Source organism: Cervus elaphus, chromosome 26 (assembly GCF_910594005.1).
Source record: "Cervus elaphus chromosome 26, mCerEla1.1, whole genome shotgun sequence".
Classification (NCBI taxonomy): Eukaryota; Metazoa; Chordata; class Mammalia; order Artiodactyla; family Cervidae; genus Cervus; species Cervus elaphus.
The window spans coordinates 37,563,357-37,587,644 of record NC_057840.1 but is presented as its reverse complement, the minus strand read 5'-3'; the positions used below and the strand labels follow the sequence as shown (position 1 = coordinate 37,587,644).

Sequence of the window (24,288 nt, the reverse complement as noted above, 5' to 3'; positions counted from 1 at the left end):
ATAACCTAGATCAGCACCTCGGTCCACATTCTTGGTAAGGAGAAATGTACAGACCGAGACTGCTCCACTTCAAAGTAAATGATGGCTTATACGGACGTAAACACGGAAGGCTTCCTGGGGGTGGACTTTTTCACGTATTGAAGTGGAGAAGTGCCCGAGTGGGCAGAAATGGAGTTGCCGTTCCAAATGGTGACGTTATCCAAGCAAAGGTCTGTGAAGAGGAATACCATGTAGGGGGAGAAGCTGATAACTCTGATATGAAAGTGACAGGAGCCGAGAGGCAGGGCAGAAACGTGAAGGTTAGTGCTGGATGAGATACTCATCCCCAGAGGCTTGTAGGTTGCTGAGCGAGGCAAGTTCACGGTCAAAATGACTTCTGAGGAGGTTCTGTGTTATTATAGCATTGGTACCAGGGTGAGCAACTACTCTTTGCTCTCTCTACCTTTTATTCTTTCCCCATCTTATAAAAGTTTAATAAACATTTTTTAAAATAATACATAGTGCCTCAAACTGCAGAGATGGTTTCTTCCAGGCTATGCATTCACCTCTGAGTTTGCCCACTGGGCATTTGAGGATGGAGTGTATTAATATTTATGTCTCCCTTAAAATGCAGGAATGCCTGTTTCTAATTTATTTCTTATATTGTGTTACTGAGCAGGCTCTGCTCTTACATCCTGGTTTGGTTGTTTGTGGCTTGAATAAGTCACCGTGCAGTGACTGCTGAGACCAAATTAAGTGAATATATTATGTCACTACAGAGAGAGATGGTCGGGAGAGGACCGGCCTTGTTTGAACTGCCTCATTCATTCAGCAGATCTGAGAACGTTCCTTCTGAGTCCTCAGACTTAGGGCAAAATTCTGTGTGCCTGGTACACACATTTTAATATCAAAGAGATCTCGTTTCTGATTTCTTTCACTAGTATTTGGTTAGTTCCCCTTCACCGCTCTTTGGATCTTGTTTTACAGTGTTTCGGGAGGCTGAAGAATGAGGGGTGTTCTGAAATGACTGCCTTTAATCTTTTGTTACGTCTAAGTCTCACTTGTGGCTCTGTTTCTGAACGCTGGAGTAATGAGTTAATATGTTTGTGACTCACTCTAGGGTATGTACATCAAATCGACCTACGATGGATTGCACGTGATTACTGGAACCACAGAAAATGTAAGTGCATATCCATTTAATGTAAAAGCTGTTGTGCCTGCAAACAGATTTGACAGTGTCCCTGTTCTTTCCATTTAAATATGTGTATGTTGTTCTGTTATCTGTAAGGGAGTGCGGGCGCCTGTTTTGTTTATTTCTGTTGTTAGTGTGCTGCTCATAACCAGCTGTCATCAATGTATTATTTAGATTGTCCTTTATTGCTCTCGTTCACACACCTTGCCCAGCTTTTGCCATCCTGTGTTTATTTTTCATTTTTTTTTTTGCACTCTTGGAAGTGTTAACTCATAAATACAAAAGCAGTGATCTCTTTGTTGTCGAGAATCACTCTTATAAGAGCTGGAGTTGGTGACCATATGTGTTAAATATGGTGTTTTTTTAAAAAGTGAAATTTATATGTGTCACCAGAGCAACTATTTTCGGGTTTTTGCATGACAAAGTTTCTTTTTATAGAGCTGTATTTCATAATATTTGCATGATACTGAAATTTAGTTTTTTCCCCCCTTAATCATTTGAATAGAAAAAGCAGGGCCATTTCTGTTGTGAGGAACTTGTACTCTGTTATCATCCTTTAGGAAATTCTGCCACATAAAAGGTTTTTCCTTAGTCCCTCAAACATTTTGAATTTGTGAAAAGTAGAGCTAGTTGAATGCTTTCTTTATGAAGCCTACAATACGGCTAGCTTTTGAATGACATTGATACAGAGCTTGAAATGTCTGAAAAACTTCTCTGCATCTGTGTAAAAGTACCATGTGTCTATGGAATTAATTGCTATTTAATCAAATAAGACAAGAGGATGTAATTCAAGACACAAGAAACTTGGTGACTACTTTGCTTCATCGTTGTTGTTTTAGTCGCAGAGTCATGTCGGACTCTTTGTGACCCCATGGGCTGTAGCCCCCCAGGCTCCTTTGTCCATGGACTTCTCCAGGCAAGGATACTGGAGTGGGTTGCCATTTCCTTCTGCAGGGGATCTTCCTGACCCAGGGATCGAACCTGGGTCTCCTGCACTGGCAGGGGGATTCTTTACCACTGAGCCACCAGGGAACTACTTTTCTGATCTGGTGGAAAAATGTGTCGAAGTTTGAGCTTCAGCTGCTAGGTCTGTTGATAAAATAAAATGGCATGATCTTTGATGAGGGTTTGTGACATATTTGATTGTTATAATAAGAAAGAAAATGACACCACCTAAGGCATTCAGTGAATTACAGATAAGTTGTGTAGTTCTGGCAGACAAATGAGTAGAAGCTGGTAGTGTCTCTAAGCATTGTTTCTTGGGCTACAGTGAGAGCACTCAGACCACTGGGAATGTTTTATACCACGGCACCTGAGAGGCAAAAATGGCACAGGATCCTCTCTCCTTTTAGGCTGGGGACGGTGCAAAAAAAAAAAAAAAATCACAATAAATGTTCCTCCCTTATCATTGTCAGAGACTTTGTGTATTTAGCTGAACATACTCATGTACCACTCAGTACATTGTTCTGAAGTTGGATAGATTCAGAGGGATGGTGAATGTCATTTCAGTTTTTATATTTTATTTATTTTATTTTTGGCCTGGGTCTTTGTTGCTTTGCATGGGCTTTCTCTAGTCATGGTGAGCAGGGCTGCTCTTCGCTGGCTGCTCTAGCTTCTCAATTCGGTGGCTTCTCTTGTTGCAGAGCAGGGCTCTAGGTGTGTGGGCTTCAGTAGTTGCAACACTCAGGCTTAGTTGTGGAATCTTCCTGGACCAGGAATTGAACCCATGTCCCTTGTATTGGCAGGCAGATTTTTATTCATTGCACCACCAGGAAGGTCCTATTTTAGCTTTTAAACAGTTGAAGTTTTGCATCTAGTAATTTGGTGATTGCATTAACAACCCAGACCTGTGCAGTTCGAGACTCAATCAGGGCTTTGAACCAATTTCAATCTTGGATAAACATATAGAACACTGTAATATTACTTCCTTTCACTGTCTACCTCATCCCTGGCCTGTTTCCCCCCACGCACGGTCACTATTAAGGATGGAGAGCTAAAGAAAACTGCCTTTGAATCAAATCAAATGTCAACTGATATATTCTATAGAATTCCTACCAGACTCTTTACCTGGATGTGGTCGATCCTAGTGCTTCCACACAAGATGGTACCTAAGTCATCCTTGAAAGAGATGGTTTCCTTCTTGTTCGAGATCAAAGAAGGGGAAACTGGTCTTATTCTATCTGGTAATCTGCTAGAAAATGTCCCTCATTCTCGCAGTCACCTATGTTCATTGTCTGGAATATGCTACATACTGTGTAATTCTTGTCGATGACAGTGAGGAGTTAGGTAAGAGCCCACTTCTCAAAGACTTGATCTGAATACTGTATACTTGGTGCTGGATGTTTTACACTTAAATGTTAAATGCCAGTAGAAAATGCCAGCTCCAGGACAGCTTTCTGTCTGTCACTGAAGGTTGCTATGACTTTAGTGTCAGAATGTTTTCATAAAAGCCTAGTGTTGGAGGGTGAGAGTGGACAGAATTCACCAACTTCTTTCTCATGTGAATTGTCTCTACACTCCTCTGTCTTGGACTCTGGCTGATGCGATGCCAGCAGGTCATCGCAGGCCTTTAGTCCTTTTTTTTTTTTTTTTTTGAGGTTACCTGAGAAGTCAGGATCATTCCAAGATCAGACAACCAGGATCTAGTGATTCTCTATCTCCTTTTTTTGATGTTGCTCAAGACCTTGACAGAAGTCTTGATGGGATCTTAGCCCTATTCCTCTTCTCCACCCCTGACATGAGTTGGGAAGTAGGTGAGCCTCTGAAGAATGGATGCATTCTTCTCCAGGGCATCACTCTTTTGCAGTAAGCCAGATCAAGCATCATTTTTCAGGAGTCCGGCACGTGGTTAAGGTCATCAAGAGTGACTGCCCTAGGGAGAATGTTGATATCAGGCTCTCTATTTACCAGTGTTCTGCCAAGCACAACACTTAATCACTTGGTAGGACATTGGAGAAATGAATATGTGAAGATCCTTAGGAATGGAAGTCAGTTCAGGACACTGGGGCTTGTTTTTTTTGTTTGTTTGTTTTTTTTTTTTAAGATTGCTTATCTGTAAACAGGGACTTTCTGGCTTCAAGGCTATCTTTTAGAAAGTGAAGCTTACCTTAGCTGAATCCCCAGCCCAGGAAGATTAACTGGGACTGGACTGATTATGATCAGACTTGCCAAAGTTGACCTGTAACATGGGTTCAGCATCTGACACCAGGGGCAAGAAAGGAGCATTGACACATTTGTTTGTTTAAGAAGTGCCTCAGGAGCAGCGGATTGGAGACAGACCATCTCCCTGTGGTACCCACGGTGCTGGTCTCTGAGGTGAGGCACAGCTGGTAGTTATGGTGGCAAGTTAAATGTTTGCAAAAGTAGCTGGCATAGTTACCTGTGCCTTGTGTTGGCCCAGGTGAATCCAAGAAACTGTCTCTACAGTTTAATGCTAATCTCTCATTTTTTTATTTTCCTTGCTCATTTCTTGTTGCGCCTATCACAACAGCTGAGTGAGAAAGTTCAGCTAGGGTGTCTTGAGTTTAGTTGCTCCCCCCATTGCTGTGTTCAGAGGTGTTATTTTTAAAGGATGGTTGTAAATTGCTTGAAGATTTCAGTTATATAAGTCACAAAATAAAACATTCTGGCTTAGATAACAGTTCATTATAATTTGAAATCAGAGTTTCATCCTTTCCTTCTCTTTTGATCATATAAGTGTCTTTTTTTTATATAATTCTGTTTTGTTTTATTTTATTCCATGAATTTATTGTTTTTGCAATTAAATAATAATAATAAACCTATACTTCTAGGTAGGATTAGATATTACACTTATCCTAAAATTCTTTTCAAATTCTTTGTCAAAATGTTTAGTCTGTAAAATGTATTAATGAGAGAAAAAAAGTTGAGAAGAAATTATGGCACAGGATCCCTTTAAGATGAAATAATACTTCAACATATAGGTACAATTTATCAGGGGAAAAGTTTGAAGGTATTACTTTCATGTTAAAAACCACCTAATAAGCATAAAGTTATATTCTACATCTTTCACATACTGTGTGTCCATAACTGAGTTATTTACCACTGAATGTCAATTTCCTCAAAACTCCATAAAATAAGCCTAATGATATCTGTAAAGTTTGTTGGCAGAATTTTTTAAACATATTTTAAAATCGTATGAAATATCTTAAACACTGAGTTACAGTTTGATTAAATGAACAAGAAACTATGAGAAAATATTTGACGAATAGATTACATTTATTTATCTGCCTATACACACATATGTGGATGTATATATATATATATATATATATATATATATATATTTATACAGATAATTGCAAATTTGTAGCAAACTATTATTTGAAACAAGCCAAGTCTGGACTTTGTTTTGATACTGTGAAAACACACCCATTTAGAATTCAACCTGAAGACAAGAAAATTTAAATTTTCTCTAAATATCTTCTGTTTTCACTATCTTTCTATTTTAACAGTGTGTTGATAACATGTAAAACAAGTTTGAGTAAAAGAAAGATTTAGTTTTAATCATCACGTAACAAACAATTGTATGACAGAGTTACAGGGACCATCTGTACATGTTAAGCAGTTGGTCCGCTTTTACAAGATTAACTTTGACAGGGATATAGGGAAGGTAGCTTTTAGATGAACCAATGGCTTTGATCAGCCTGTTACCTGGACAGTGTGTGCCACTCTTCACGGTAGGTTAGATGACCCTGGCTGTTCCTACTGACAGATTATCTGTTGTAACAAACCACTGGAGATAACACGAATATTCACATGCCAAGTTCTACAGGCTGTGTCGTTTCAGGAAACTCAAGCACACTGTGTAACCGTTCTTGAGAAAATTGTATTCCCATTGCTTATTTTGTGTAGAAGAAGGGAGACGAAATAGAAGCAGAAAGAAACAGGAGGCTTAAAAGATAAGACAGGTCTCTCTCTGTTTGTTTCTAACAGTCTCCTGCAGACAGATCTCAGAAGATTCATGCTGGTGATGAAGTCATTCAGGTTAATCAGCAAACTGTGGTGAGTTTGTTCACTGAAGCTTCAGATTTCTTCTTCCCCTTCTAGAACTTTTAATCCATTTTGCTTGCATTTTAAAAATTTGCAGTTTATATCCAGTTTTCCATAATTTTAAGCAGTGCTAGAACGAACAGATTTGTATCTGCCTGTTTGCTCATAGCTGATTTCCTTGAGATGAATTCAAGGAAATTTGAAATCCTTGAACTCAGGTAGGCTTGAGTTTTCATTATTCATGAGTAAGCCCCCTCTCCTCATTGTCTTTCTTTGAAGGTGGGATGGCAGCTAAAAAATCTGGTGAGAAAGTTGAGAGAGAATCCTACAGGAGTTGTGTTACTGCTTAAGAAGCGCCCCACGAGTTCCTTCAACTTCACTCCTGCCCCCCTGAAAAACCTGCGGTGGAAGCCGCCCCTGGTGCAGGTACTGTTATTGGTTGTAAGCCTTCCTTTGACATCGGTGCAGGAACAATGTATAATATCTGAGTTGTCTAAAAAAAAAAAAAAAGATTACAGTTTGATTGGTTTCGGGAGTGTATGGATAATTATTCTATAATCCCGTACGTACAAGTGCTCAGCTGTGTCCGACTCTTTGCGACTCCATAGACTGTGACCTGCCAGTCTTCTCTGTCCATGGGATTTCCCAGGCAGGAATACAGGAGCAGGTTGCCATTTTCTCCTCCAGGGGGTCTTCCCGACCCAGGGACCAAACCCTCATCTCCTGGGTTGGCAGGTAGATTCCTTACCACTGTGCCACCTGGGAAGCCCATCCAATAGTCTTACTTACGTGAGAACAGACTTGCTGGATTTGCGCTAATATGGCAGCCACTAGCCACCTGTGACTGTTTCAATAATTAAAATGAAAGCTTCAGTTCCTCTGCCTCACCGGCCACATTTCAGGTGCTCGGTGGCCACTTGGGGCGAGTGTCTGCTATCACTGCAGACACTTCCTTCTGGCCCTTCTCCTCTCTCATTTCAAACACACACTCCCATAAAGGAATCCAGTTTGAACACAGATCTGAGAGAGACCGCCTGGGGTAGAGTCCTCAACAGTGGTTTATCAAGGCAGGGCTAGGGACTGTGAGACCAACCCCCAGTCAGGGAGCTCTGTCACGCCTTTGTTTAGATTTAGTAGTCTTGGATGATAATAAAAAGTGGACTGGCTTTTAGTTTTATTATTTGAATTCTCTACAGACAATGCACTCCTTACTGCTTACACTTGGGTGGACATGTACCCCACCAACCCTCTCCTTATATCATCAGTTCTTTGTGTTTAATTTCTAAACCATGAAAGAAAATCAGCACACTTTAAAACTCTTTTATAAGATTGAGATTGTCACCTATGTGTAACTCTCTGTGATTTTACTGTCCATCTTCAAATGGAAAGAACGGCAGTATCTCACGCCATCAATGGATGTTTCGTGATGCACAGGGCGCTGGAAATCTGTCTGTGTGTGTACCTTAGGGGGGCGGGGGACACATAAAAATAAAGAACAGGATGTGGAGAGTGGAGCCAGGAGGGGCACATAATTAAAGCCACTTAAATAAAAAGGGAATGTATCAATCGCACTCCGGCAGCTTCTGTTTGCTTTGGTTCAGTTCAGTTCAGTTGCTCAGTCGTGTCTGACTCTTTGCGACCCCATGGACTGCAGCACGCCAGCCTTCCCTGTTGTTCTGTCTGCGTGACTCAGTATACAGGGCACCGTCTTTCAATACTTCTGGAATTCTCAGAATGTGTTACTTAACACAGAAGAGGTCTTACTTTATCATTGATAGTTGATGGAGGGCTTCCCGCCAGCCAGCTCTGCCAGCTCCTTGGTGCAGGGGGGTGAATGTTGGGTTCTGAGGAAGGGGCGGTGGGCATGGACAGGTGAGCAAAAGCGCCTTTTCCTGAGGAGGTGGGAGCCTGGGAAACTCGGTGGGATTTCGTAGGCAGATGGGAGGCTCTTGGTGGAGTAGATGAACGCTGTTCACACGGCCACCAAGGAAGGATGCATTGCTGTCAGGGCAGGTGGTGTCCAGATAGGGTTTCCTGGAGGCAGAGAATGTGGCAGACGTTCTTATGAAATGATTTAGGGCACGTGCTTCCCGTGAAACTTGTCAGGGAGGGAGGGAGGCAGACGAAGGAGGGGAAGCCCGCAAGATGCTGTCTCAGGTAGGGTCTAGTCTTGGGCTGTTACCCAGGTGTAACCACACATCACAGGCTCTGGCAGCTGTATTCAGGGGTGTCTGTTGTTGGCTGAGGGCAATTCTATGGAGCAGGGGGTGACCGTGAGCTTTTAGCAACAGATAATCGCAGCAGCTGAATTTACTGGCTGACCAGAGGGGCTCTGGGTGAACATCACAGTTCCCCTGCATGAATAAGTAGACCAGACTCTCGGGCAGAGGGTGGGAGAGGAAGCTGGACCCGTGGGCTGGGCTGGACAGGTGGGTATAGAGTTCTAGGCTAAGGAGCAGGGACCTCATCCCACAGGTAATGTCAACAGGTTGACAGTTGGTTTTTACACTAAGGTCTGGGTTGGTTTGCTAGGGCCGCCATAACAAAGTGCCTGCGACTGGGTCACTGAAATGAAAGTGTATTCCTTCAGAAGTCTGGGGGCTGGCAGCCTGAGAGCAAAGTTGGCTTCTTCTGATGTCTCTTTCCTTGGCTTGCAGATGGCCATCTCCTTGTGTCTTCACGTGGTCTTTGTTCTGTATGTTATTGTTTAGTCGCTAAGTCATGCCTGACTCTTTGTGACCCCATGGACTGCAGCACTCCAGGCTTCCCTGTCCTTTACTGCCTCCCAGAATTTACTCCAACTCATGTCCATTGAGTCAATGATGCCATCTAACCATCTCATCCTCTGTTGCCCCCTTCTCCTCCTGCCCTTAGTCTTTCCCAGCATCAGGGTCATTTCCAGTGAGTTGGCTCTTTGCATTAAGTGGCCAGAGTATTGGAGCTTGCTCTGTATGTCTGTGTCCTAATCACTTCTTCTTACAGGGACACCAGTCGGACTGGATTAGGGCCCACTCATGTGACCTTATTTTAAATTAAGCATATCTTTAAAGACTGAAAGTACAGTCACATTCTGAGCTACTGGGGATTCAGGGGACCCAGTTTAGCCCATGCCAGTATCTAAACTTGAAACAGCAGGTGGGAGGTGTTACATGTCTTTTGTTGTTTTTGTTTTTTAGTGGCTAAGTCATGTCTGACTCTTTTGCGACCCCCATGGACTGTAGCCCACCAGGCTCCTCTGTCCATGGATTTCCCAAGCAAGAATACTGGAGTGGGCTGCAATTTCCTTCTCTAGGTTTCTTCCTGACCCAGGAATCAAATCGTCGTCTCTTGCATTGACAGGAGGCTCTTTACCACTGAGCCACCTGGGTTCTGAGTGAGGCTGGGACAAGGGCGATTCTGTGAAAGACTAACTCAGGAGATCTTTTGGAAGACGCATCAAGAGGACTCAAAAAGCAGAGGAAGGGGCTCCAGAACTGAGTTTCTTGCACTCAAATCCCATCTCTGCCTCATCTTAGCTGTGGGGCCCCAGATAAGTAGTTAGTATTTCTAAATCTCAGTTCTAATTACTTCATAGTGACCTTTAGAAAAGTCTTTGAGTTAGGCGTAGGCAGGCAGGGAAAGTGAGCAGCAGATGTGAAATGTGGCAATGACCTTGGGTGGTGATACCAGTAACAGAAATCAGACAGTCAGAAAAGAAGCATCTAAGAGGCAGAGATGACAGGTCTTCCGAGCATCACTGAGTTTGATATGACAGAGGACAATTCAGGTGGATGTGTTCAGAAGGAAAGCGAACATTATTTCTAAGTATAGGCTAGCATTAGTTCCTTGACCTCTGGAAATTCACTTAAGAAGGGACATGCTTCCTTTTTCTTTTGTCTACCTTCCTGTCAAGTTCCACTCACTGTGCAGTTTCGGGGGAGAGATGAAGGTGAAGAATGAGACATGTAGCTTCATTTCCAACCCAGCTAGAAAACAGCCATCAGAATGCAGAGGCTGGGGACTTCGCTGGTGGCCCAGGGGTTGAGAATCTGCCTTCCAACGCAGGGGACCCAGGCTTGATCCCTGGCTGGGGAACTACCATCCCACATTCCACGGGAAAACTAAGCCCCCAGCTCGAGAGCCCTTGTGCCACAAACTATAGAACCCACACACTCTGGAGCCTGTGTGTCCTGTGAGCATAGCTAGAGAGAAGCCCGCGCACTACAGCAAAGATCCCTTGTGCCTCGGCTAAGACTTGATGCAGCCAAAAATTAAAAAGTAAATAAATAAATAAATACTCTGAAAAAAAAAAATGCAGAGGCCGTTTTACAGCTTAGCCATAAAATATCCCAGCGCTGAGTCCAGGATTTTTCAGAACAAGCACTCTGGTAGACCAGTACTCTGTACACTTTCTCAGCCCCCATCCTGGGCTTTGCCCCTTGTGTTGTTCTTGAGGGGTCTGTGTGCCTGGGTGCCCACCTCTGTTGGGAGGGAGCATCTCTAGTTCTTGTCAGTATCATTAATGTTGTTCCCAGAAAGGTGTTCATTGCTCTGTTTTTAGGCCACCATCCTGTAAATGAAGGTTATTGATTTAGAAGTAACAATCAGTGTTGATGTTTTGGGAAACACCTGTTCTGTGAAAATGCCCCAGTTTCCTTCTACTTCTCTTTGTGGAGAGCCTGGGTCCCGGGCCCTGTGTCTTCAGATGTTGTCCAAGATGATCAGGCTGAGATGTGGATCCGTTCCTTGGTGCAGAGAGCTGACAGGCTGTGTCTTAGGCACCGATGCCTGGGATGTGAGGATGATGCTTGGGGAGTCTGTCTCCCTGAGTCTCAGCATCCTCCCTGAAATGGGTCTGTTGCTCTCTGAGCACTGATACTCCCAACCTCCCAAGCCTCAGACTCCATTTCACACTCTCACTCCCGGGAGGGTCTCCAGCCATCATCACCTGGGCCAGACAGGGCTTCAGTGTCTTTCTCTGGCTCCCCAGGGCCTAGCACAGTCCTCAAATGGTGCTTCCCCCTGGCCTCCCCTAAATATCTTCGTGCCTTGACTCAGATTTCCTTGCTGTTGTTCCTTTTGTTATTGTTGTTTAGTTGTAAAGTCATGTCCATCTCTGCAACTTCATGGACTGTAGCCCGCCAGGCTCCTCCTGTCCATGGATTTCCCAGGCAAAAATGTTGGAGTGGATTGCCATGTCCTTCTCACTGTTCTTTTACCAACCAGAAAGCGCTGATCATCGCTGTTAGACTATAGGAGACATAGGATTGAAGGTCTCACAAGCTTTTAAAAAAATAGGTCCCCTGAGACCAATAACACGATTAAAGTGAAGCCATGTGAATTTAAAATTTAAAAAATTAGCTCTTGAATACTCAAACTGCATGAGGTTGTGTACTTACTGCGTGATGAGCCTGTGCTAAGCCCGTTACATGTGTTACCTCATTTAATTCTCATAGCTGCCCTTTGTTGCTACCGTGCGTGTGTGTGTGTGTGTGTGCGTGTGTGTGTGTGTGCGCACACTCACTGAGTTGTGTCCAACTCTTTGTGACCCTGCGGACTGTAGCCTGCCAGTCTCCTCTGTCCATGGGAGTTTTATGCTTGTTCCCGTTTATTCCCATTCTGTAGATGAGGCACAGAGGAGTTGAGTGATTTTGCCTGGAGACACGCACGCATCAGAGGTATAACGGGGATCGCACCCAGAGAGTCTGAGTTCCGAGGCCACACTCTAGTCAGTGGTAGTGTTGCTAGTGATGAGTGTGAACTCACTCACTCTGTCCTCACTGCAGCCCTCCGTGAGAGGTACTGTCAGTATGACTGCTTTTCAGAGGAGGAAGCTCAGGATTGGGAGTTTAGGTGCTTTGCTCAGAGCTAAAATTCTAACCTCCTAGTCTCCTGACTGCCAGGCCTCTGATTCTCACAATGCATCTAGCCTTTCAAAACTCTTGGTAAATGGTTTATACATACTATGGAGTATTAGTCATAGAAAAGAATAAACTAATGTCATTTGCAGCAGCATGTATGGACCTAGAGATTATCAGACTCAGTGAAGTAAGTCAGACACATGTCATATGATATCACTTAAATCTGGAGTCTAAAGAATGATACAAATGAACTTATTTACAGGACATAAACTCACAGGCAGAAAATGAATTTATGGTCACCAAAGGGGGAAGGGCAGGAGGGATAAATTAGTAAGTTGGGATTAAACATATACACCCTAATATACATAAAATAACCAACAAGGACCTACTACTGTGTAGCATAGGGAGCAATATTCAATATCTTGTAATAGCCTATAATGGAAAAGCATCTGAAAAAAAATTGTTACACATATATACATAGGTATAACTGAATCACTTTGCTGTCCGCCTGAAACTAAAGCAACATTGCAAATCAACCATATTAAAAAACGAAGACTTGTGAGTGTCTCAAGGAAGAATATATGTTGAGTGTTGCTAGTAGCTGCAAACACACAAATGACCCAGGACCCTGTTTACCCAGAGGCTGGTGTTGGTTTTGCGGAGAACGATCTCCGAGCTAACCTCCATGCTTTTACACTTGCTCCCTTTCAGACCTCGCCTCCCACCACCACCAGCCAGTCCCCAGACAGCACGATGGATGCCTCGCTGAAGAAGGAGAAGCCGGCCATTCTGGATCTTTATATTCCTCCTCCACCAGCTGTCCCCTACTCGCCCCGGTAAGTCCGTGACCATTTTTGTGATGTGCTCGTCTCCTGGGCCTGGGGATGTTGCGGGTGGTGGGGAGATCACGAGCATCTCAAGAGGAGGCTGAAGCTTGAATCCACTGTCAGAAAGCATCAACCTGAGTGTGGGGGTCAGGAATGGGTGAAGGGGTTCAGAAAAGTACAGACTTCCAGTTACAGGCTGAGTGCTGGGAATGGACTGTTGGGGTCAACAGCATGGTGACTGTTGTTAACAGTACTGCGTTGTGTATTTTGAAAGTTGCAAAGGGACTAGATCTTAAAAGTTCTTATCAGGAGAAAGAAGGAATTAGTCTCTGTGTGGGGTGATGGATGTTACCTAAGCTTATTGTGGTGATCATTTTGCAGTATATACATAAATCATTGTGTTGCACGTCTGAAATGAATACAATGTTATATGTCAATTATATCTCAGTAAAACTGGGGGAAGGAAGTGTAATTCTTAAAGGGGAAGTATAGGGATAGATCCAGATCCAGATCTGGACCTTGAAGCCAGACAGTTTGATGGGGAGGAGGTGGCTCATTAAAGCATGTGCTTTTGGGTCACATCATTTTCGTTCTTCACTGGGCAGCAGAATGGGCTGTTTGGGGGTTCCCCAAAGCTGAAGTTTCATTAACTACATGGTAAACTTATCTCTGGGGCGGAAGATAATAAATATTTCTGCGAGGTCAAAGTTAGTTTTATCTTGCAGAGAGAGATATGTGTTCTTCATAGGAGTTAAAAAACGTGAAAACAGGTGTGAATGGGAGGTATTTGCGCATTCATCTGTGTTTATGTGTATATATCTATTATGAATTCTTAAAGATCATTACTTTCTTAATGGCTATTTAAAATGTTTATGGTGAAGTGAGGATGGTCATGCTAAACGTTATATAGAGGGTGATTGAGGTATGAAATACAGGCTTATTTATACCATCTGACATATTTACATATGCTGGTAAAACTAGAGATTCTGGCTCATTTATTCAACATACATTTCCTGAGAGTTGGGCCTGATTTACCACCTCATGCAAAACAGATGTAGTTCTTGCCCCTAGAGAACTGGCAGTGTCTTAGTCAACTGTTCAAGAATAAATTGAGAAATACGTAATCATGCTGTAATATTTCATAAGATAAAAGTTTGGACGGAACTTGTAGTGATGTTTCACTTTATATTGGAGTTTTTCATTTGTTTTTGTTTTAAGCTGAACTCTTTGCATCCACTGTGTTTCTTTCCTGGGCACAAAAAAGAAGTAACATTGTTTTCCTCCTCCTTGAGTCTTGGTTTGCCCAGAACTTATTACAGGTGGAGCAGTGACCTCACTGATCAGGGCATTCTGGTTGGTAGATAAGACTCTTTCCTGGATTCGCAGACCAGAGTTCCTCTGGTTGTGGGATCTTAAGTGTATATAAGGAGCTGTTTGTTGCTTCTGCATGTGGTGAGCAGAGGGTTTCGCTGATGACCAGCATGTGGACTGTTCTATCAGAAACTGTAGGGAGGATCACCCTGATACCCCTAATCCTGAATATTCTTGCCTGAGTCTCGGTGAGGGGGGTCACAAGAGCCATAACAAGAAAAAGAGTATGCACATAGTAAGGGCAAAAGGGAACTGGGGCTTTTAATGTATTTGGGAGAAGACATGTGGGGACACATACATACAGAAAGACACCATTAATAAAGTATATTTTATTAGGAATGAAACATGCACATGGTCATAAGAACAAGTGGTGAGTGTGGAAAGCATTGAGAATGGGGAAGTTGTGTTCCAGGTTTAAAAGTATAGAAGGAGACAGATTCATGGTGGCGATGAAGGGGGAGAGCTACAGGTACAGGTATTCACTGGGAATACCAGTAGGCCAGGCTGACCTTTAGACTGTTTGGACTTAGTAGACTCTGTATTTATATAGTAGTTTTGCAATGATCCCCTAATGGAATTTACTAAATGCAAAAAGTTAACCAGCTGGTAACTTGGACTCAACTAAAATTAATTTTATGTCTTAGTATAAGCTGACATTCAGAAAGAATTAAGTTGCAGGCGGTGGTCCAATTTTTGCTGATTTTCTGTACTTAGTTCAGAAAATAGACAGTTTCCATTGGTCATTATAAAGGCCCCTTTGTATTTTTTGACATCATTTTCAAATCCAACAACTGCCATTATACTTCAAGTGTCTTCTTTGCTTGATCTTGGCAAGGATACTAATCTTGGCATGAGAAAAAAGGTTTGGTCATATCTTCACTTGTGGTGTCTGTGGTAAATAGGAGATTCAGTTCTACTATAGGGTGGGTGTACAGCAAAACCAAAGCTAGCTTTTCAAAGGTATATTTGTATCCTTTAAACTGTATATATGAAAAAGTCTCATTTGCCCTTATTTAGTAGCATCATTTTCTTTTATTTAATAGGATCTCTATGTATTTGAGAAGCAGCTGTGCTTGAAAAAGTATTGCTTTTTCCTCCAGAGGAAAAGGAGAATTTAACTTGTCTTCCATGTGCTGGCAATAGTATGTCTCATAATTCTTTTGTTTGAGAGGATCTTCGTAAGCAACTTAATTATTGCCTTCCATCCTGCAGGGAAGAGAATGGGGGTTCTGTTTACGGATTCAGCAAATGTAAACAGCCACAGCCTGGTCCGAAGGGTTCCGAGTCCCCCAATTCCTTCCTGGACCAGGAAAGCCGGAGACGGAGATTCACCATCGCAGATTCTGATCAGCTGCCTGGCTATTCCGTGGAAACTAATATTCTGCCCGCGAAAATGAGAGAGAAAACGCCATCTTACGGTACGTTGCTGAGTGTTCATTTCTCTTCCCCTCCCCCTTCCTTATTTGGAACTGTTGGATGAATTTGGCAGACTTGAAGGGTAATCTGAGGAAAACATAAACCTCAATGAAATTCAAAGTATGAGACCTTTATTCATCTCTCCAAAGCCAAGGCTGGTTGAGTCATCACACCGCCTGGCATCCAAGCCCAGTGGGGTGAGATCATGTTACAGTTTTAACTTTCAGTTGCCTGCATTTCAACTTGCAGTTGCTTTGCTCCGGGGACCCACAGACTCAGGTTCAGCACGCCTCTGTCCTCATGGCGTGTTGAGGAAACCCAATGCTTTAAAACACTTTTTCCTTATTTTAAACTAGGTTTTACTTACACTGCAGTGAGCGTGGTATTGGGGTGGTATTGGGGTATTTCTTAGTCTAGTACTAAAGAAAGGGTTCTCTGAAGTCCAGAAACTCTCAACTTCTCCTTTTTCTTCCCCTTCCTCTGAAGGCAAGCCCCGGCCTTTGTCAATGCCTGCGGATGCGAGCTGGATGGGCATTGTGGACCCTTTTGCTAGACCTCGAGGTCATGGGAGGAAAAGTAAGTTTAAGCAAACGGAAAAAGCACCAAACGTAAAGCCCAGGCCTTCATCTCGGGCCTCTTCCTGAGTGTGCTCAGTGACCACAAAAACCATCTTCTCCTCTACAACATCAGGGCTGCTGAAGGCCTCTAAGGGTCTATCTATGTCTGTGTTGTTGTTCACCTGCCCAGTCATGTCTGACTCTGTGCGACCCCACGGACGGCAGCACGCCAGGCTTCCCTGTCCTTCACGGTCCCCGGGAGTTTGCTCAAACTCACGTCCATTGAGTTGGTGAATCCTAGTTAGCGCTTGTAAATCTCCTAATTAGTATCGTGTGCTTTACACAGACTGTAGAGGTCGATGGTCCAATTTCTAAGCAAGTAGAAGTACCTTATTCATTAAACAATTCCATCCTCAATTTTGAGCTTTTCATTAGTGGAGTCTGTCTGATTTTTGATGGACAGGCGTAGCTTTTTTCTTCCCCGTCCTTATGTTAGAGAATAATTACTATTGGAAAAGAAACTTGTGTTTAATTTACCCTCTATTCCAAGTTACTGATGATGATGCTTCTCTTAAGGGAAATGTTGGCCCAGATTACACTTGATTGTCAAGACATCCTAACATTGATTTTGCAGTGCTGAAACAAAGAGCTATTAAAAAGATAGACAGCAGGTAGGCCTGAGATAGTAAAAGGAAGAAGAAATAAATTCTGGTGCCTCAACTGCCGAAGTGCTCAACCCCTGACATTTCCCTGGGACTTGGTAAAGTTTGTCACCTAAGTAGCTGAATCGCCTGGATGAACTAAATTGGAAAAAGGAAGAAGATGCCATCTAAGGTCCAAGACACCCTTAGCTGATGTGAAAAATCTGTGGAGCAGACAGCAGGGGGCAGGGCAGTCCTTTGTTTAGATCTGAAATGTCCACAGCCTTGTTGCCAGTCTTTTTAGCCTTTGGAGTCCCAGATGTAGTCTTTTAATATTTGAGATACAGGGTGTAGGGGTGGGGAGTGTGAGGCTGGGAGAATGGAAAGATACTTGACCTCTATCCCACCTGCCACATTTTCCTGGTGTTATGATTTTAGAAGGAAAGTTATCTGCATAAAATAATGGACACTTCAGGAAAACAAAACAAAACACCTTTTTTTGGAGAGACAACTCACATACTATAAAGCTCACCCTGTTAAAATGTACAATTCCGTGGGTTTCAGTACATTCACAGAGTAGTACTAATTCCAGAATATTCTGTCACCTCAACAAGAAAACCCTGTAAGCAGTTATTCCTCATTCCCACCTCCTTCAGCTCCTGGCAACCAAAAATCTTTCTGTCTCTTGATATACCTACTTAAGGCATTTCCTATGAACAGACTCCTATGGGCACTTTAAAAAAGTAACTTTCTCCCCCTTTGATTACAAAAGCAAAACAAATAGAAAATATAAGAAAAATTATCTGTAATCTGCTTCCCAACCTAGAAATAATCACTCTTGAGTGTTTTGTATTTCTTCTAATTGTTCCTATATTTACATATTATACACTTAGGAAAAATATGCAAAATGGAATAGATAGATGTTCAGAAATATTATGTAAGAGGAACACGTACATTTTTTGTAATAGTTGCGTTAGTAATCTGTCTTATGGCAATGGTGGTGGTTTATTTGCAAAGTCCTGTGCAACTCTTCTATGACCCCACAGACTGTAGCCCACCAGTCTCCTCTGTCCATGGGATTTCCAAGGCAAGAATACTGGAGTGGGTTACCAATTTCCTCTCCAGGGGATCTTCCTGACTCAGGGATCAAACTTGTGTCTCCTGCATTGCAGGCAGATTCTTTACCATCTGAACCACTTATTCAGTTTGCTATGGTTGGACATTTGTGTTATTTCTGTTTATTTCCTCTCAATTGTAAATAATGCTTCAAGAAACACCTTGTACATACATCTTCCTATGCTATTTTAATTTTTTTTTCTGGCCAAACCTCACAGCATATGTATGGGATCTTAGTTCCCTAACCAGGGATTGAACCTGTGACCCCTGCAGTGGAAGAGCAGAGTCTTAACCACTGGACTACCAGGGAAGTCCCAATCTTTGTACATTTTTAGAAGTGGAATTTCTTGATCAAAAGAAGGCTGCCAGGATGCCCTGTATTTTACATTTCTATTTGATTTCTTACCTCTCCCGCCCTGCTCCCCATCCCAGAGGGGGTGACTTTTAGGGTAGGATCATTCTTCCTTCTCCAGAAATGTCCCAAGCCTTGCAGAGCGGTAGAATCTTTGAACCCCACCCATTAAAGGTGGAGAGTGCCTGCTCTGCAGTCAGGGTGACAAGCAAAGGTACCCCACCTTCCTGAATGCCCCTGAAGGATGCTCCTGGGTAAGAACCACGGTTCCCAGGGCCGGTGCTCCAGGGTGCAGGCATTGAACAAGCACAGATGTGGAAGGAGTGATAGCATTACAAGATTTTCTTTGTTTTTCGATTTCAAGTGAAATTATGAAAATCCTACGCTGATGAAAAAGGGCAGGCTTGCTGATTCTTCTCTGCCCGTCGTGTTACCTTTCTGATAGAAAAGCAGCCTGAAGTGTGGCTGTCTTCCATATCTGCTTTCTTAAAGCCCCGCGGGGTGGGCCCAGCCGCCTGGGGGACCCGGGAGCCCATCCCCGAGTGGAAGGCAGGGTGCGGTGCCTCTTTCAGAAGCAGGGCAAGGCTGAGCAGCGGGTGTGCGGATGACGGGTATTTTAATGGACCGCTTGTGGGCTTTATCCGGTAACAGGTGAGGATGCCCTCTGCCGGTATTTCAGTAACGAGCGTATCCCTCCCATCCTCGAAGAAAGCTCCTCGCCCACGTACCGCTTCTCAAGGCCCGCGACCGAGAGGCAGCTGGTCCGAGGCGCAGACTACATCCGAGGCAGCAGGTGCTACGTCAGTTCGGATCTCCACAGCAGCGCCACGATTCCGTTCCCGGAAGAAGGGACCAAAAAGAAAGCCGGCTCCTCGGCCGCCAAGTCCTCGTCTCCAGAGCCGTCCCTGCTGGTCAGCTGGTTGACTCGCCTGAAACTGTTGACTCACTGAGCCCCGCACTTCCTGGGGCTTCCCGGACTCCTGCTAACAAGTGCCTTGTTTCCTCGGTCGGCAGTCTTGTTCTTATTTTCATCCACAGTATTATGTAGCGGTCTTACGCGATTTCGTGGGTTTCCTTTTTTTTTTTTTTTTGGAAAGTTGTATATTGCACTTCTTGGAATCTTGAAGTCATTGGATGGGAATAAATCCAGAGAATCTTAGATCAGATGCTGACTTGTGGCGGCCAAAGGAGAGAAATGGGGAGAGTCTGCCCCCCTGCCCCCACTTTTTTTTTTTCCCCCTTCCTTAAGAGTCAGAACACAGAGACACACTCTCTAGAGCAGAGCCTTGGCCAGGAACGGTATGATCGTTACAGAGAACTGGGCCATTGTTCGTTTTGAGGGTGGAACTGCAATTGGTGGCTGTTGTCACACAGATGGGTTGGGTTTTGGTCCAAGTTCTTCACCTGAAAAAGCCAGTGGAGAAAAGTTTTGTTTTGATTTTTCAAGCTATATATATACCACATGTGTAGGTGTAGCAGCCTTGACCTTGAAGTAACACGTGGGCAGCATCTGATGCTCTTTCAAAGCAGAGGTATAAATGTAGGCCTGTTACACTTGTTTAATGCCATTTGCATAACAATCAGTGTAGGTCAGTTAATACAGAAACACGTGAAAACAGTTAGACAGGGCTTACTACACACAAAGAAGTTTATGGTTATTTGTGAGGGGTGTCATTGTTGATGTTGTATATTATTGTTTTTAAGGGAAAAGAAGCTATAAGACTTGCTGACAGCCAAAGTCTCATTCAGAAAAATGAAGCAAGCATACTTAGGTTTATGAGAGAGACATCAGTTTGCATTTTAACCTGTTCAGTGACTATCTTCCAGAAAAGAATGGATGGTTCTTCAAAACTGTACACATTTTGCTCATTAGAAACCTCTTGGAAAAATCTCACGGTCACTCATTTTCAACTAGTATATGGTATTTTGGAAAAGTGTGTCTGTGTATTAACTCTTGTTTAAACTGAATGTATGATACTTTGTTAGAATGGAAAAGTACTATCTTGTTAATTTAAGTGTTTTAAATATAGTTGTATATTTTTCTTACTCTTAGTCACATATAATTGGTATATTTCTGTTTTGTGTCCTACATGAAGCTAATGAAAAAGTGTTCAAGATGTTTTCAGGTTTACCAGTGAGCACCATGGCTGTTGCCACCGTGGGCACTATTGTTAAAAAAGAAAAAAAATAAACCCTCTGAAGCAATTTTAGAATTTTATGGATTAGAAATGGGGACCTTGAGCGGGCATGTGTGAAGTTTACATTCGGGGAATTTTCTGAGCTGTACCCCTGGACAAAGCTGGTATTTGTCTTGAATTGTCTACTTTGCTGAACTGCCTGAAATCAGAGATTCCTTGGAGTTAGCAAACATCTTCCTTTTAAAATGCCTCAGTGTGATTGAGGGAGTTGGTGAACTTCAGGGAACTGGCAACCACTTGTGTATTTGTGTGAATGAATTCAGTCAGGCTGTTTTGGTGTCAGCCAACCCCCAAAGGAACTGCAGTGAAGATACAGTTGTTTCATGGAAGTGACAAGGGGTTTGGCAAATGGAGGGAAGAAGAGGCTTGGAATGTGTGATTCACTGGGTGCTTGGCAATACAGTATAAGGGCAAAGCCAGGGCGGGGTGGTCTGCTAATAGGGCACTGATGACTAGGAGGACTATGGAAAAGAGGGAGCACCAGGCTTGGCCTTTGTATGTTGGCTTGGCTGGCTTTAAGCCCAGACAACAGGGGCAGGGGACAACTCTTCCTCTCACTCCTCAGCTTTAGGGGAGCTTTAGATCCCCTGAGTTATGAGTTTAATGGCTGTGGAGGTCTTACCTGGAGGTCAGCCCCTTTGCTGTGGACTAAATGCCCTTTGTGATCAAATGACCATCCTCAAGCGAATTTTCAGTGCCCAACTCAAGTAGCTGTACTAGATTGGTGTTTCTCAGACTGTTCCCTGAAGTCCTAAGATGGGGACTTTCTATCTCTACGTCTCTCTCCACCAAACTGAATGTACCTGTTTTGTGGGGCTTATGATCATTTTGTTTTTCCTCCCTGAAAATAAAGCAGTAGCCTCCTGGCCTGAAGACCATGAATATTCCCAAGTTTCGGCTTATTAGCCCTCAGAGAACTCTTAGAGGTATTTATACTTACCTTTTCATCCCCCCTAAAGAGCTGGTATAAGTAAATCTCTGATACTTGAGCATGTTGCTGTTTTGCCACCACAGGCACAAATGGAATGATCATGCAGGCCTAATGTGGCTGTTTCCACCTGTTGAATATGTGGTTAGTACTTGCAGAGAGTGTTAAGTCACTCAGTCGTGTCTGACTCTGTGACCCCATGGACTGTAGCCCGCCAAACTCCTCTGTTCATGGAATTCTCTAGGCAAGAATATTGGAGTGGGTAGCCAATTCCTTCTACAGGGGATCTTCCCGACCAGGGATTGAACCCAGGTCTCCTGCATTGCAGGCAGATTCTTTACTGTCTGAGCCACCAGATGTTGGTCACATTTTGCTTCCACCCTTATGAATAGAATCACTGCATGATTTGCTTTGGGATGAAACTTCTGCCCAGTTCTTCCTTGGAGGTTATTTGGAAGGTGGGCACCTTGAAAAGGAAAAACCTCCTCTTGGTATGGGGTTGGCCAATGACATTTGAGGGCTTCCCTGATGGTAAAGAATCTGCCTGCAATGCAGGAGACTCGCGTTCGATCCCTGGGTTGGGAAGGTCCCATGGAGAAGGAAATGGCAACCTACTCCAGTCTTCTTGCCTGGAGAATCCCATGTATAGTCCATGGGGTTCCAAAGAGTTGGACAGGACTGAGCAACTTTTACTTTCACTGACATTTGATTTCATTCACCTTTGCAGTTCCCCTGCTTGTGTGTGTGTGTGGTTTTTTTTCCCCACTTAAAAGGCAGGTAGGCCATTTACTAGCATTGGGAGAGCATTCCTTTAAACAAAAGAAAAAACTCTGAATACTAGAATCTCACCCAGTCTATGAAAACTTGAGACCAAACTCTCCAGCGTCCGTACACAGCTTAATCATGAACAAGAGCAAGAAGTTGAGTTAAATAAATTAAACCAAACTGTCCTGCTACAAGGAAATGAAAACTGGGGGACCGCTTATGCCCTCCCTTCCCCCGCCTCCACCTCTGAAGTCCTCGCTTTCACATTTCAGTGTTTCTGCTCTACGAATGTGAAAATTCCCCAGTGCAGTACAAAACCGCTTCCCATTGTCTCTTAAGGCAGTCATTTAATTACCAATCGCCAAAGGCTAAGAAATTTCGTGGGAAAGGGGCGTACCCTTTGGCTCTGTGTGTGATCTGTAGCTGAGGAGCCAAGTTCTTCAGACCCCACCACTGGCGGACACCTTTTTCGAGGAGAGCGCCCTCACAAAACCTCAGGCTTCGGGGCTCAGCGTCTCCATCTGTAACATGTAGGCCTGGAGAGGGAAGACCCGCTAAGCTTGCGGATCGAGGTCGTCATTATACTCCAGCACGTGTCCCACGAGTCAGCCCAGGGGACGCGAAGGCCCCCAGCTGCGCGCGACGAGGGTCGGGGCCGCCGCGGGGGCCAGCGCACACGTGGCCCTGCTCCCGGAACGCCATGGCGGCCTGGCGGTGCTTGTGCCACGCGCAGCTTGAGGAGCACGCTGGGCAGGGCAGAGGGTCGAGGCCGTGAGGACATCGCAGGCTTCCAGCGACCCGCGCGGGCACGAAGCCGGAAGCGGGGCAGGCGCCCGAGGGTTGCGCAGGCGCCGTGCACACCTCGCGCCCCGCCCTGCCCCGCGGCTTGGAAGCCTGTTGTCCTCTGGCCGCTGCAGTGACGTCGTTGTCGCGACACAGGCAGCAGCTCGTGGAGGTTGTGATCCCTGACCTCCCAGTTCAGGCAAGTCCACCTCCGTCAGCAGCTTCTGCTTTGCGGCACTTAAGTTTCTGCACCGTGATGCTGCTGGGATCCTGCAGGACCCAAGGCCCTCCTGCTTGTGTTATTTTTAAAAAATATGTTCATGCTGATCACCCGGAAGGTGAGTATTTAAAAATCTGCTGATGAAAAACTGGCTTAAAGAGTACGTAAGGCCGGGCTTCCCTGATAGCTCGGACGGTAAAGATTATACAAAACTGACGTTTCTGATGTTTCTTCAAATATGTGGAAGACCTTGCGTGATGAATCAAGCCCAGGAGGACCTTAATGCAAGTTTACTGATACCTAAAGGGCCTCATGGAGAAGGCAATGGCATCCCACTCCAGTACGTTTGCCTGGAAAATCCCATGGGCGGAGGAGCCTGGTAGGCTGCAGTCCATGGGGTCTCGAAGAGTCGGACACGACTGAGCGACTTCACTTTCACTTTCATGCATTGGAGAAGGAAATGGCAACCCACTCCAGTGTTCTTGCCTGGAGAATCCCAGGGACGGGGGAGCCTGGTGGGCTGCCGTCTATGGGGTCGCACACAGTCGGACAGGATTGAAGCGACTTAGCAGCAGCAGCAGCAAAGGAACTCATGTTTCCCTCATAGCTCAGTTGGTAAAGAATCTGCCTGCAGTGCAGGAGACTTGGGTTTGATTCCTGGGTCAGGAAGATCCCCTGGAGAAGGAAATGGCAACCTACTCCAGTCTTCTTGCCGAGTCCTCTAGTCTGGCGGGCTACAGTCCATGGGGTTGCAAGAGTCGGACATGACTTAGAAACTTTCATTTCACAAAGGGGACTCATAAAGTAGATTTTATAAACTGTAGAATTTGGGATTAGAAAATAAATTATTACTCTTCTTATTGTAAAAATTACTTTATAATTCTCTGGAAATTTCTCAAATGCTAAGTTTTGACTTAGGGATTTTATTTATTTTTGGCAAGAATTGTTGCTAGAAGTGTTCTGGTGTGTGACTGAGGTTTGGCAAACAAAAGTAAAGGAAAAAGTGATTACATCAAATTTGAATTTACTGGAGGGCCATGTATTTCTCTAGTTTTAGGAACTTGAGGCCTGTCCCAAACCATATGTGTGTGTG

At 44.1% G+C, this 24,288-nt stretch overlaps 2 protein-coding genes, 1 non-coding gene and 1 pseudogene across 4 annotated transcripts in view; 2 read left to right on the top strand and 2 right to left on the bottom strand.

The window, feature by feature from the left end:
• CNKSR3 (CNKSR family member 3) overlaps positions 1–20,506 on the top strand; it is a 103,914-nt gene extending 83,408 nt beyond the window's left edge. Inside the window, exons 7-13 of one of the 2 annotated variants that reach the window (XM_043888008.1) lie at positions 1,100–1,159; positions 6,125–6,193; positions 6,461–6,607; positions 12,733–12,857; positions 15,432–15,637; positions 16,122–16,211; positions 18,953–20,506. In XM_043888008.1, the coding sequence (XP_043743943.1) occupies positions 1,100–1,159; positions 6,125–6,193; positions 6,461–6,607; positions 12,733–12,857; positions 15,432–15,637; positions 16,122–16,211; positions 18,953–19,251 (996 nt within the window). In that variant the 3' untranslated portion in view covers positions 19,252–20,506. The remainder of the gene's footprint in view (positions 1–1,099; positions 1,160–6,124; positions 6,194–6,460; positions 6,608–12,732; positions 12,858–15,431; positions 15,638–16,121; positions 16,212–18,952) is intronic. The other variant, XM_043888009.1, reaches the window with a different exon arrangement.
• On the bottom strand, positions 18,187–18,259 carry TRNAG-UCC. Its single transcript has one exon. It is a non-coding gene; the product is annotated as a tRNA-Gly (tRNA).
• A 136-nt stretch (positions 20,507–20,642) lies between the features above and the next one.
• IPCEF1 (interaction protein for cytohesin exchange factors 1) overlaps positions 20,643–24,288 on the top strand; it is a 200,158-nt gene continuing 196,512 nt past the window's right edge. The window contains exon 1 of the mRNA XM_043888010.1: positions 20,643–23,313. Within this exon, the coding sequence (XP_043743945.1) occupies positions 23,232–23,313 (82 nt within the window). The 5' untranslated portion in view covers positions 20,643–23,231. The remainder of the gene's footprint in view (positions 23,314–24,288) is intronic.
• Positions 22,772–23,214, bottom strand: LOC122684259 (annotated as a pseudogene).